This window comes from Chamaea fasciata, unplaced genomic scaffold (assembly GCF_029207755.1).
Source record: "Chamaea fasciata isolate MVZ Bird 193981 ecotype frontalis unplaced genomic scaffold, bChaFas1.0.hap1 SCAF_1, whole genome shotgun sequence".
Taxonomy (NCBI): Eukaryota; Metazoa; Chordata; class Aves; order Passeriformes; family Sylviidae; genus Chamaea; species Chamaea fasciata.
Window position 1 is genome coordinate 137,019,689 of NW_027094086.1, and position 13,057 is coordinate 137,032,745.

At 40.6% G+C, this 13,057-nt stretch overlaps 1 protein-coding gene across 12 annotated transcripts in view; it reads right to left on the bottom strand.

Moving 5' to 3' along the window:
• Window positions 1-35: 35 nt before the first annotated feature.
• ABI1 (abl interactor 1) overlaps window positions 36-13,057 on the bottom strand; it is a 78,578-nt gene continuing 65,556 nt past the window's right edge. For 2 of the 12 annotated variants that reach the window (XM_066199334.1, XM_066199257.1), the window contains 6 exons: window positions 12,354-12,454; window positions 11,329-11,403; window positions 9,528-9,704; window positions 6,611-6,697; window positions 2,288-2,473; window positions 36-727 (listed from right to left, as the gene is read on the bottom strand). In XM_066199334.1, coding sequence (XP_066055431.1) covers window positions 552-727; window positions 2,288-2,473; window positions 6,611-6,697; window positions 9,528-9,704; window positions 11,329-11,403; window positions 12,354-12,454 — 802 coding nt within the window. In that variant the 3' untranslated portion in view covers window positions 36-551. The remainder of the gene's footprint in view (window positions 728-2,287; window positions 2,474-6,610; window positions 6,698-9,527; window positions 9,705-11,328; window positions 11,404-12,353; window positions 12,455-13,057) is intronic. The other 10 variants (XM_066199342.1, XM_066199267.1, XM_066199352.1 and 7 more) reach the window with 7 other exon arrangements.

Sequence of the window (13,057 nt, forward strand, 5' to 3'; positions counted from 1 at the left end):
TACTCCAGGTAAAGATTACAACAATTGGAAGCATCTTGGATTTTTAAAAAAGTATATTTCAATACATAAGTTTGTATGCATGCTTTAAACAAATATAGTTCAAGAATGAGCAAAGAGTCTAAACAAAAAGTAATATGACCAGCACTAACATTAAACTTCTCATCCAGGTTTTAATATGTTAGTCTAACGTAGTGTTAGTTACCATGCTGTACTGAAAAATGTAATGGCACAATCTGATCATGGTTCATTAAATATTATACCCTACTTCCCCATAATATTTAGGCTGGTCATAAAATTAACAATGCATAAGTAAATAAGTATAACCAGTTATAGACAGTTGCTTGTTTTACAAATTGCCATCAGGTAAGACATACTGTCCTCAGAGACTCAGAGATGGACATTCAATCATACCATTAAAACAGTATGGCCTGAAGAAATGGGCACAATTTTTTTAAAGTATATTAAGACAATTCTGTTAGCTTTTAGTTACCCCTTGTAAATAATCATGGTATGACTTGAATACAAGACCAAACTTTGAAAAGCAAAGGATTTTAATCGGCATAGTGCATGATTGATTCAACGTAATTCCCAGGAAACAAGCCAGTTACTCGATTGCAAACTCCTTCATACCAGCCGTCATCGTTCTTCTTGATCACGTAAATGATTGCACCCTCCATAAACGACAGCTCATCGTCTTTGTCCTTTGTATAGTCATATATAGCAACAACTGTGGAATAAACAGGCACACATTTAGCACTTTATTAATAGCAACAGTATTAAAAAACAATTGTACTTCAGAAAATGTTAAAAGTTTACTATTGCGGGATTTACAATGAATTTACATGCTTTTCCTGTTGAACATTAAGCCCAGAAAATGGAATTTCACTTTCCTTGCAACATTAGCTAGCACTAAGAAGTGGGTGGTAACTACACTGAACACTCATTTAAGCTGCTGAGAGAAAAGTACATCTGACTGTGACACAGAAAAGTGGAGCTTATGGACAGTTAAAAGCTGAGTTAGGGAATAACTGACCAGATTGCCTCAAAAGCATGTGGATCCCTTTATATGAATCTCTTGATTAGAACACGGCTAAAAAAAATGCACAAAAATCATTCCACTGAGGCCCATGTTGGCACCTCAGTGTGGCCTTGCACACATTGCTGCTAAAGCCATTGCACACAAATGGTCTTTCCTACAGAGCTTTCATGTCACAAGCAGTCCCGGCATTACTTTTCAAGGAGCTGCACTGAGTGCAAGTAAAAAAGTCGCTGAAGAAGAATGTAGAAGCAACATCTGTTATTTTCAGTACCTGCTTGGTTAATACCTCGCTCTTACCAACCTCCAACTTGCTGTGTACCATTAACAAAGCAGAAATTTCCCCAAGGAAAGAATGTTGTCACCACCAATACTGGAGTTAAAAACTACCACTGTGAATATACAGACTTCAGACATTACAGCCTTACCCTTCCAAAATTAATATGGATTTATGCAATTTATCAGCTTTATGAATTCCAAGAATCCACTATTTCACACCTACATATATTCTCAGATATCTCATGTCTCAATGCCTAGGAATGACATCCTGCTCACAGTCCAGCTTAAGTGAAGATAGAACACAGGAGCTCTGCCACAAATATCACAGGTACCCAGCCCCATTTTGTACTCACTGCAGCACCAGCCAGCTCATGAAACTGCAGCTGTGCTGCTGACAAAATGGTCAGTGCTACAACACCGACAACTCCACAGGCGGGAAATCTGCTTGTCCATTTTTTATGGGAAGAGATGTTTACTATGTGACTTCATACCTAAGCACAGTTCACAGTCTAGTGATCTGGAGTCACTGATAAATCTCCAAGGAGGCCTCAACACATTCTATAGTTCAAAGTCTAATAATCCACTCTAGTAATCTAGTTTGATGAGATAAATACAGCTTGGAATTTCTGTCTTTTTTGCAGCAGTTTGTAGGTGACTGCCCAGCAATCCTGAGGTAGGTGCAGACAGTCCAGCTCATCAAAGATGAAAGCCATCCAATTTACATCTGCTTCTCGTGAAGAAGCTTGCTTTTTCATCCATTCTAGAATGCCTGAAGGTATTTTATAATTTGTCCAGAGAAGGATTATGTCTTGCCACATTAGGTGTAGACACAAACCAAGGAAAGCATGATCTGAGTTCTGACTTAGGAGGGAGAATGACTGTTCTCATCAGACCCACGCTAAGTCCTTCATTCCCTTCAGATACCATTAATCCTCTGATACTGCACTAACACAGCTGCAACACTTCTCTTACCTTTCTCTATGTAGTTTTTAGGTGCCCAAGCAGGATCTCCATCTGCATAGGGATCACTGTACTGCACAACAGCAGCCTCCTCATCCTCATAATCCACGGGGGGTGGGGGTGGAGGAGGAGGAGAGTCATCAAACATCGGCATCTCATCGGGAGGCGGCGGCGGGGGAGGAGTCGGGCTATCAGCAACTAGAAACATTTGGAGATTATTGTTGCTTCTTAAGACAGTGTGGAGATGCAAACAAACCTGAGGCTGTACACTGTAAATAAAAGGGCTGGGGGGACAACACACACAGCATGCACTATAATACCATGCACTGATTAGAAACAGAGGCTTTGTATTAACAACTACAACACACAACTATATTTGTTATTAGTGGTCAAATCTATGTGTAAATGCTACTAGAGTCAAAGCACATGCTGCGGGGCATAAGCTGAACATCAGCAGAGAGGAAAGCTTCCTGCTCCAATGTCCATGCGCTGCAGCGTTAGCTATGGAGGACTCCGAGTGGCACCCTCTGAGCCAGGCAGCAACAGGCCACTGACTGGGCCAGCAGCTTGGTTGGTTTGTAACAAATCCTTGGTCCGTAACAGTCACTTCAATTTACTTCTCAACACTGCTTCCTTGGATTCCTTCTCTCTCAGAGCTAGCATTAGGGAACAAAAAGATCTGGTGTGGATCATAAACACCACTCTCTTCCCTTTTTTAAGATTTAACCAGGTAAAAGGAAGCCAAGTAATCCTTCTGCAGGAGAAAAGCTTTGTACAGGTCTCCTTATCTTGCAGACTAGCTTGTGTGTGTGCGCACATTCAGGAGTCAATTAATAAATAGAAAACTACAACAGGCAGCTGCTGCTCTTAGAGAAAAAGTGCTCAAGGAATTAAATATATAATCCAAAATGTCAAATCCCTGCCCTGAGATTCTCCAATCAGCACAATTACAAGTTGCTTTGGGAAAGGGAAAAAGAGAAAGGCATTATGGCACAAATCGCTTTTTAAATCAGTTCCTTAAATTAGTTTCCAGTAATGCTGACTGCAGCTGGCAGCGAAATAGAGAGATGGCATACTCAGATGCAGGACATCAAGTCACTTTATCCTGTTCCTAGGGAGATGTGGTCCACTACACATGGACCTGGTGTAAGCACTATGAAGCCACGAGTTACTGAAAGGATGCTACTGTTCCTAATATCAGCTTGGTTACATAGCAACACTGATTCGTTTTCAAGAGATCTGGGATTCTGCACACTGAAAACATAGGCTGAAAACCACTGCTCTAGGCATGGTTTGATGGAACGAGGCATCAGGCCCCAGAATGTGCAGCTCCAGCACACAAATTTTGAAAAGAAAGCTAAGCAACAGAGAAAGAACAACACTGCACTGAATGAAGCTTTAACTACTGATTAGTTACAATGGCACTGGAGATTAGAAATAGGGGTTTTGTTTGCTTGAACACTTTTTATTGTTGGCTGGTCTCTGCTCTAGTGGTGACTTAACCTTTGCTCTTCAGCCCCATGCCCCTGACGAGGGACTTGGGCACAGCTCCCATGTCCTGTGTGGGTCAGGCTGGCTGCACTGGGACAGGTCTGGCACCTGCTGCCAGGGGCAAAAGGGGGCAGGAGCTGCTGGGGCAGGGGCTGCCTCAGCCCACGCATCTAGCCCACTCCCTTCCCTTGAAGAGCCAGTTCTTCACCTGCAAGCCCAGCTCCTCTTCAACTTGACCAGCTAAGCTGAACACCCCACAGCTCTCTCCATCATTAAGACTGGCTGCCACTGTATTAGTGATTCCTCTCCCATACAGAAGCCCATTTATGTCACTTGGAGACAGACTAACAAAGTCTTTGGCGCAGTGAATGCTACGGCCTGCCCGTTGCTGAATAGCACTCACAGACAGGCTTCATTAATCCACCCCAGACACATGACAACACCGCTCATGAATGGACTGGTTCTGTGCTGCAGTTTAGCACATCTTCCACAAATGTATTTCTCCCCTTAATTTCTGTCTGCAGCCAGGAAAAAGAGTTGAAACAACAATCATTTGAGATCTTGAGAAATCCTTACCTCAGGAAATTAAAAAAAAAAATTGAAAATGCAAAACAAAAATTATATTTATTCAACAATGAAGCTGCATATTTAAAAAGAAGAAAAGAGAGCAGGAAATGCAAGTGTGAAAGCACCAAGACATACTCTGTGATGCAGTGCAGCAACTGCAAGCTTTATGGGACACATTTAAAACAATTCAATTTCACATTTAAACAAAGGGAGAGAATGGAACAGAAAACTAGAAAAGTGCCACTCCACTGAAGTATCCCCTCGCCTCTTGGACTTTAACCTAGACTTTTCCTGGTTCTAAACTTAGCCAGACTCTAGGAGAGCATCACTTCTCCTAGGGGAGGGAAAAAAAGCATGCAAAAAGCCACTCTAAATGAGAAAGGGTAAAGGATTGAGTATTTATATAGTTCCAAACTGAGATCTTCTCTTGGATGTATTCCCATCCTTGTTCTTTAAATGAGGACCAGCAGACTCCTTTTGAAAGGACTGGGTGTGAGAGCACAGCAACTTATATCAAATCAGCTGTCCCTGAGCACCAGATACACTGGAAAACCTCTCTGGAGGAGATGCCCACGGTTTGGACACAGGAGAAAAAGAAAAGGCATTGCATAGTTTCTAAGCCCTCTCTGTCCTTGTCCTCTAACAGAAGTCCACAAGCAGAGGATGTTGCTTTCCAAACCCGCAGATCTCTATGATAAGGAAAAGACAAGTCTCCCCACGTTTCCCTAACACCAGAGACTTCTTGCAGAAAACGAGGCCGATCAAAGTCTAGCACACAATGCCAAGACTCCACAACAGCCAGTTCTGCTTGAGCGTATGCACAGGCTGCCACACACACCCCTGCCTCGGGAATGAGGCAGCAGCAGCTCCAAGCCATACTCATCATATAACTTTCCAACCAAAGGGACTATTAAAGGAAAGAAAATAAAGAACAATTCCTATGACCAGATTTCAAGCTTCAGCTGTTTTTCTGCAATCTCATTCACAAGTCAGCTTGCATTTTGCTGTTGCACACACAAGTCAGTCTGTCCCTTTCACCTCCGCTCTCCCAAGGGCTGTGCTATCTCCAGGAGGACAACACTTGGAACAATTCAGAAGCAGGTGTCAATTTTCTCAAGTTTATCTGCAAGTGAAGACATTCTGTAACCTTCAACAGGTTTCCCTCTACACTTAATATTTTGGAAAGACTTTCAACACAGTTTTGTGACACAGTATTCTACATCAATGTGATTCTTACTGTTTACCTGGCACAGCACCAAAATATCTTCTTTTTGAAAGGGAACCAGAAACATGTCTCCAATCTCATGGGGAATACTCAGAACACGACCACTTAAAAGCTCTAACAGGAAGCAGAACAGCAGCACTACTCAGACCTGGGGTCCCTAAATGGATGCTGTAGCTATATAGCCAACTGTGTAGTAGTAGCCCCTGAGATCCTAGCAAATCTCAAAATGGTTCCCCAAAACTTTAAAAACATTTTTTTTATTTAGTTCATGGTCTATCTACATAGCATTTAGACTGTTGTTTACAGAACTGCAACAAACTCCTACAGAAAAGGATATCTCCAGATCAGGAACATGATTTTACACCTGCACTAGCACTTAAGACAGTAACACTCACCTGAAGGCAATCAAGCAGTAATGGTAAAAGCAGAGTTACCAGTATAAACACAGCACAGCTAGAGAACACCTCTCACAAACCTAACAAGCAGAGCTATGCGGCAAGAAGCTTGGCAGGGAAATAGGAGAACACACAGAAATGGAGAATGAAAGGCCGCTGAGAGGAGTGATGCCTTACGAGCTCCTTTGTAATGCATTAGATCTTAAGACTGCACGTTTTCAATTGATTGTACAGCTTCCTGAAAAATGCTACAGTATTGGAATCAATGGTTACACATTACACGTTCTGACAGTCTACATAAGCCTTTCTAATAAAAACTAATCAATTATCGCTAGTGAAAAAGGCAGGGTGATTCAACATGAAATTAGTATTTTCAATTAAAATACAATTTTATAGTCACACCAAACATATGCCATATTTCACACTGTACTTCTGTAATCAATTTGCAGTTCAGAACTTAAATGGGTCAGTAATAATCATGCACGTGTTATAAAATATTGAAGAGTGTGCCCTTCAGCTCCAATAGCATATTGACACTAGAATGCAAGATGGTATTAGCTTCTGGAAAAGGAAACAAAATAGAGTCTGACTTGCCAGCCATGCATGCTAGAAGAGAGTAGGCTCTACCCTTTAACAGCTCAGCTTGTCCAAACTTACTGTTTTCCTGCACCCTGGCCACGAAGCCTGTGAGAGGTATCTGTGGAGTCAACTGAGGCATAGGGGGAGGGGGTGGAGCAATAGAAACTGGTAGCAACACACACACCATATCGGGAAAGTCAAATGGACAAAGGAAAAAAAAAAAGGGAACAAACAAAAGCAGCCGTCAGTAACGAGGACCACAAAACAAAGTATGTAAAGAACAACAAGAACACACACACACAAGAACCTTCTTCAAGCTTGTGTTTCCAACAAGGCTGAATTCGTGGCTAGCCAATGGAGGACCAAAAGCAAAGCATGCCCGTGTTCAGCCAGGTAACAGCCGAGCGCAGGCTGTGTGTCTGGAAGCTCACAGGGTGCGTGTGAAGGTTCTTGCTCTGTCACACATTTTGTGTGCTTCACCTGGGGAGCACATAAAATTGAGCTTTTGTCTTGCTGCTAAATAAGGATTACTTAATTTAGCAGTTATCTTTTCAAAGAGAGCTACTAGAAGTAGAGGTGATGTTTTGCAAGATTCTGGACTTCTCTAAAATCAAAATGCAGCAAAGCAGCACCGACACAGAGCAAAGACAACTTTTGCAAGTGGCACAATGTTCCAGCATCAATACTTTACGTTCACACAGAGAGCACCACCTCTCATCACTGTGCTCTGCTGGGACATTGGCAGTCAACTAGCTTACTGCATTTTTGTTTTTCTCAAAAAAAAAAAGGGACCCAGTTGCTTGGTGGTAGAAAAAATAGATGGGTCTAGAGCAGAGTGGAGCTTTACTATGTCTTCTGTGATGAGAGGGCATTCAGCAACCTAAAAGGCTGGCAAAAGCTTCAACAGCTTCGAGTGGCAACAGGAGCATGCAGAGCTCCCCAGGAAGCCCTTGCCAGCTCATCTTCTCTGAAGTATGTGCCTGTTAATGAGTAACGAGACATGTGGCCACACCCGTGCTCAGAGACACCGGGCTGACAGCTCAGATGTTCAACTCTTCCCTGCACAGGTAGGGAAGAGGAATGGGAGCAGTAGGGCAAGCCACTCAAACTATCAGCTCTGGCAAGACATCTCTCCCTTAGGTTCAGGGAATGAAAAGCATAAAACAAAACCTCACCCAGAAACTCAACAAAACATCAACTCATTTGTTTTATCTGTGTCCCTTCTCAGTGGAATTTCTCTTACACTGGAGCAGAGAAATTCCTGTGAAGGTGGGAATTCAGCAGGGTAATAATCCAGTTGGAACCAAATTTGAAAGAGGTTCTGTTCTTCCAAGTAAGCAACAGTTTTAAATAAAGCTGTAACTAAGATTAATGTTTGATGAATTAAAATGAAGCATTTAGATCATTACAAAACCAATAATCAAATAAACTGTATGGGATAAATAATCAATAAAAGCAGGAGAACAAACAGTGTCTCACAAAACTGAAGTAAACATCTAAGAAAAACCAGAGCATTTGTTAGCATGAAAAGTAAAACCTTAAGGAAACATGGGACCTGGGTTTAATGTCAAGACAGTGGCACTAAAAAAAAAAATCACCAGTTACAGAAACAGAGGAAAACAGTTTCAAGTAGCAAAACACACCCATCAAAATACTGTTTAAAAAATGCTGACCATCAGTATTTTGAAAACACCAGAGAGGCTAGATTAAGAAACAGCACCTGCATTTGAGCAAAAAATTGATTTGGACAAATGTAAATGTTCAGAAACAGTGGTGTGCACAGCATTTAAGACAACTGACTATTCCCAGAAGTAAAATTCTGTTTATTTAATGGAACTCAACTGTTCAAGCAGAAGGGAGTTTCTGTTGTTATGGTGAATTAATTTGGGGGAATAAGAATGCGGAGGAAAATGAAATACTAGTATGGGTGCGCAAGAGTAGGAGGAAAATCAGGTTTGGAAAAAAAGATACAGCCTGCACATATAAAAATGCTTTCTGACAAATGTAATACTTCTAAACTACTGAGAAAACTCTTCACTTCAGCATCTCAAGTATTTTAAAAGCATTCCTTTCTTAAGAGTAAGTACACAACACCAAACACTGGTCTAAAGAGATCTTGAACCCAAACATCAATATTTCTTTTCAGAAGAAATATTCCTCTGAAGTTTAAAGAGTTGGCATTCTGAACACTACCAAGAAAAAAAAACATTATACAACTACCCCTCCTCAATGTGTATTTGATCAAAATTTATGGAAATGGCAAGGAAGATGTTTCCCGATAAAGCTTCCTACCAGCAGCCAAGATCCTTATTTTGCAGATCTTTCTGCAGTGAACCTTGTTTGCCTTTTGAGGGTAGGCAGGCAGGAGGCTGCTGACTAAAACCTGCTCACTTGCCCATGGCATCCATCCCTTCCCTCATTCATCTCCTTCTGTACTCCTACTAGTGTGAAAGCACAGAGAAGTTGTCTGCTAAAAGAGAGAGACTGAGCTCTTTGACAGTCAAACTTAAAGCTAAGAACAAAGAAGAAACCTGGAATCAAGAAAGGATTTAAGAAAGAGACAGAGACAGGGAGGAACTGTGTGACAGGAACATGAGCACTGTGCTCAGATAGTATTCTTTTGCCACTATTGAAATAGTGGGGGGCTGTACTACAATCACATTAGGTCTCCCGCAAAAAAAAACCCCTGGGTTTAGTTTATGTTCTCCAAGCACACCTGAAATGCCAAGTTTAATGTGCCTATAATTAGACAGGCAATCCTAATAATTTCTTGTCATGAGTAACAGCAAACAAGTTGGGGGGAAAACAGTATAATTGCATAGAGTGCAATCACTGTAAAATTTCAATATGGTTTTTCTTGTTTGTTTTTCCTTCTATTTCAGGAAAGAAAGCAGTAATCTCATTGATGCTTTTCATAAATGAATTAAAATGCCATGCATGCTTTTACAATCATTTTGCTCAAAACAGTTTGTGATTTCAGAGCTCAGCAGCTTACTTGAATTTTGAGAATAAAGAGGCCCGCCATTAACATGAGGTTGAGCAGAAAATGGGGCAGTCACAGAAGGATTCCGTCTGTATCCACCAGAAGATGCTGAAGAAGTGGTAGAGTTGTGTCGCGAGATTTGCCTGGTCATTGTGCCATACTGGGAACCAGGAGCTGAACCAGGAGCAGCTGAAAAGCATTAGTCAGAGGAACCAAGGAAAAGACTTAAGCAGAGCATTACTTGGGAGAGAATGCAGAAAATAGAAAAAGTCCAGAATGTGGAAAACACTTGATTACAGTTCTCCAATAATTTAAGGTCAGTAACAGGCGATTAACAGAAAAAAACATTCCCATTACAATCGATAATGAGAAAAAAACACACAGAACATAATCCAACACTGATATAAAGGGCATTGAGAAATGCTGAGAGTACTTTGAGAGACTGGATTGGACTGGAAAATTGAATCCAACTCTTCCAACTCTTCCATGCAATAATACCCTTTATTAAAAAGCACACAGGAAAAAAAAAAACACATTCTGCTCTAAACAAATGATTTCCATTGCAAAGCTGAACATGCCTCCAATCTAATATAAAACAAGACTCTAACAAAACAGTGAAACAAATGTCATGAGCTTCAGACACCTGGCCCATTTATTAATCATATTTGCTGGTTGTGCTTTTATATTGATGGAATTTGTACTAACAAATCAGAATCACCAATGCCAGCTGACAAAGATGCCATTCATTCTTTGTGATAAACACCCATATTTACCTTCCACCTACTTGCTGCACAAACTCCAAGGTTAACAAAACAGCTTAAGTTCTCTTTCAGATTAACCTCTGACAGACAGAAAATCACATCTTGCAAACTAAAGAATCTCACATATTATAGTTGCATGAATTAACGCAATTCGAAAACCTAAAAACCAGTTTGCAATAAAATGTTTTTATATACATACATATATATGCTTTTATATACATATATCATATAATTACATGAGACACAAACAGCAAGCAGTCAGAAGTTTGCAGTACTGTAATGCTATCCAATGTAACTTTCACTTAACATTTCAGTAAGGGAGAGTGCAAAGGGTTATGTGGGTCAAAGCCTCCAAAGCTAGTTTCGTAACTCAATCAATTATTTTTGTCATCAGCCTGTGACAGGAAAGGGTGGGGTATTTTTTCCTGTCTATTTTGAAAAGTACTACTTTTAGATTCTACCCTAAGTGCTGTATGTAATGCTTGAAGCAATTTCTCAAGAACTGTTAGTTCATATCCTCAAGTCTTCCAGTTTGACACCTGCCTGCAGCATTATGGAATCAAAGCCAAGACACTGTGACAGACATTTGTGCTTTCCAGTCACTTTATGCCCACAGAATAGAACACACACATCACCCTACACATAAACTACCAGATCTAAGCTAGAGTGCAACTGCTGTGACTTAGTTTCTGCTGCAGGAGTTACACAGCCTAATACCAATATTCAAGCTCATTCTGAGATCTTATAGATCAGATTAATTGGATCTTAGCTTAACTGGGAGCAGATTTCAAGCAACTAGCAGCCTTTTTTCCATACCTAGTGCATTTAGCTTCAGAGGCTTTAACCACAGGAAATTAGTGGAGATTAGATTTGGTGGGGAAAAAAAAACAAAACAAAACAAAAACAAAACAAAAATCTCAGAACTGATTTTTGTAACAAAATCACATAGGTCCCACTACAGAAGAAAAAACACCCTCACTAAGTTCATTAGGAAGAGATGATTATTGATTATGCAGCATGACTGCCATCACTTCAGCATTGACAAGTCTCACCTATCAGACTGCCCATCGGGAGAGGTGGAGGCAGTGGTGGTGCTGGCGGGGCTCCAGGAGGAACAGAAATGTGTGCTAATAAAATAGTTTATATTCCTAATTAGGCCATATTATTAAAGGTTAAAAAAAAAAAAAAAAGAAAGTACAGGCACGTGATAGGCTTCCCAAACAAATATGAAAATTCAACTTCAGTTAACTAATACAAATTCAGACCCTGATCCTATCCAGGGTACTGTACACGCCAATCTTTATTCTCATTGACTTTTATGGGATGCCAGATGACAGTAAGATTTCATGCCTATTTGTACCACTGCAGGATCAAAAAAGGTCCTGGAAAAGGAAAGCCTACATGGATGTAAGGAAGTGAAGACTTGTCATCCAAGAAACAGAGAAATCTCTGCAATAGCAAAATTACATTACACCAAAACTCCACTATTTTTTTACGTCTTATGGGCTTGCAAAACATACAGTAAATAAGTGACCGGGCTGGTTTATTACTAAGATATAATAATAAAGAAGGGCTCTACTCAATCTCACCATTCATCATTCTTAAACACAAGGGAGTGTGCCTCCAACACTGAGAGATCCTGCATGGTTCTTTCACTACAGATGGCAAAGTTGGCAGAGTATTTCAGAGGCCAATGTTTCCCATTAAACATGTACATAGTTGCTGGTGCTCTCAGGGCATCCAGAAATGCCAAATTGTAGACACATTTAAAATTACAGTTAAGCTTTAAAAGGATACATTTGTCTTTTACTCCCCTTGTACACCCTTGATTGTCTTGTACAAACACGGACCAGCATGGATGGTATTTTAACCATCCATTATTCAGAACCTGACTGTCCTGCAACTACTCTTGGTAAAGAATTAAAACTTTAGACATCACTCAGCACTCACAAGTGATTTCCTGAGTAAGACTGTGCTTCAGGACAGTTTCTACCCCATCATGTTTAGTCACAGTCCCTCTGCAAACACAAGGAAGTAACAAGCAGCCTGAGGTGAGCATGGGAGGAGTCCCACATACCTGGCCCGATGGTTGGTGGTGAAGGTGTAGGCACGGCAATGGGAATGCCAATACTGCTGCTTCCACTGTTCTCTCGACTGCCACTTCCTCCACTACTGCCACTACAGAAGAAAAACACAAGTATTAGTGCAGCATCTCCTACAAAAGCATATCAACAGTCACACTTCTTGTGTGAGCTCTGCTAGCCTAACTCAATTACAGACTGTTGAAAAACTCCCTGTTTAATGCCTCTGTCTTTACCTACAATTGTATACAGATAATCAAGTCTGGATGCATTACATTCCTAATAAAATGGAATTAGCTAAGCTGATAAACATCACTATGAATAAAATGCAGAATTAAATGCTTCAAAAATAAAAAGGTAATCAACCATGCAAGTTCTAGCAAATGGAATAACAACTGCAGGTGTTGGGATGCAAATCCCTCTGGGCCCCATCCACACAGGCCCAGAAGTGCTCAGAAATGTGAGGGCTGAATTAAGACCTTCGGAGAAATTAAAATATATAAATGCACAGAGATGTGAGGTAGAAACGTAAGTTTAGTTTTAAATAAGTAGAGAATATTTTAAGTGCCTTAAGTAAACAAGAGACTAATCAGTAAGAAAAAGCCCTAAGCCTAGTTTAAAGTTCAGTACCATCACCTTTTACAAAGTTAACTAAATTCTAGACACAATGAAAACATAATGAAGCCTTGCTAGCATTCCT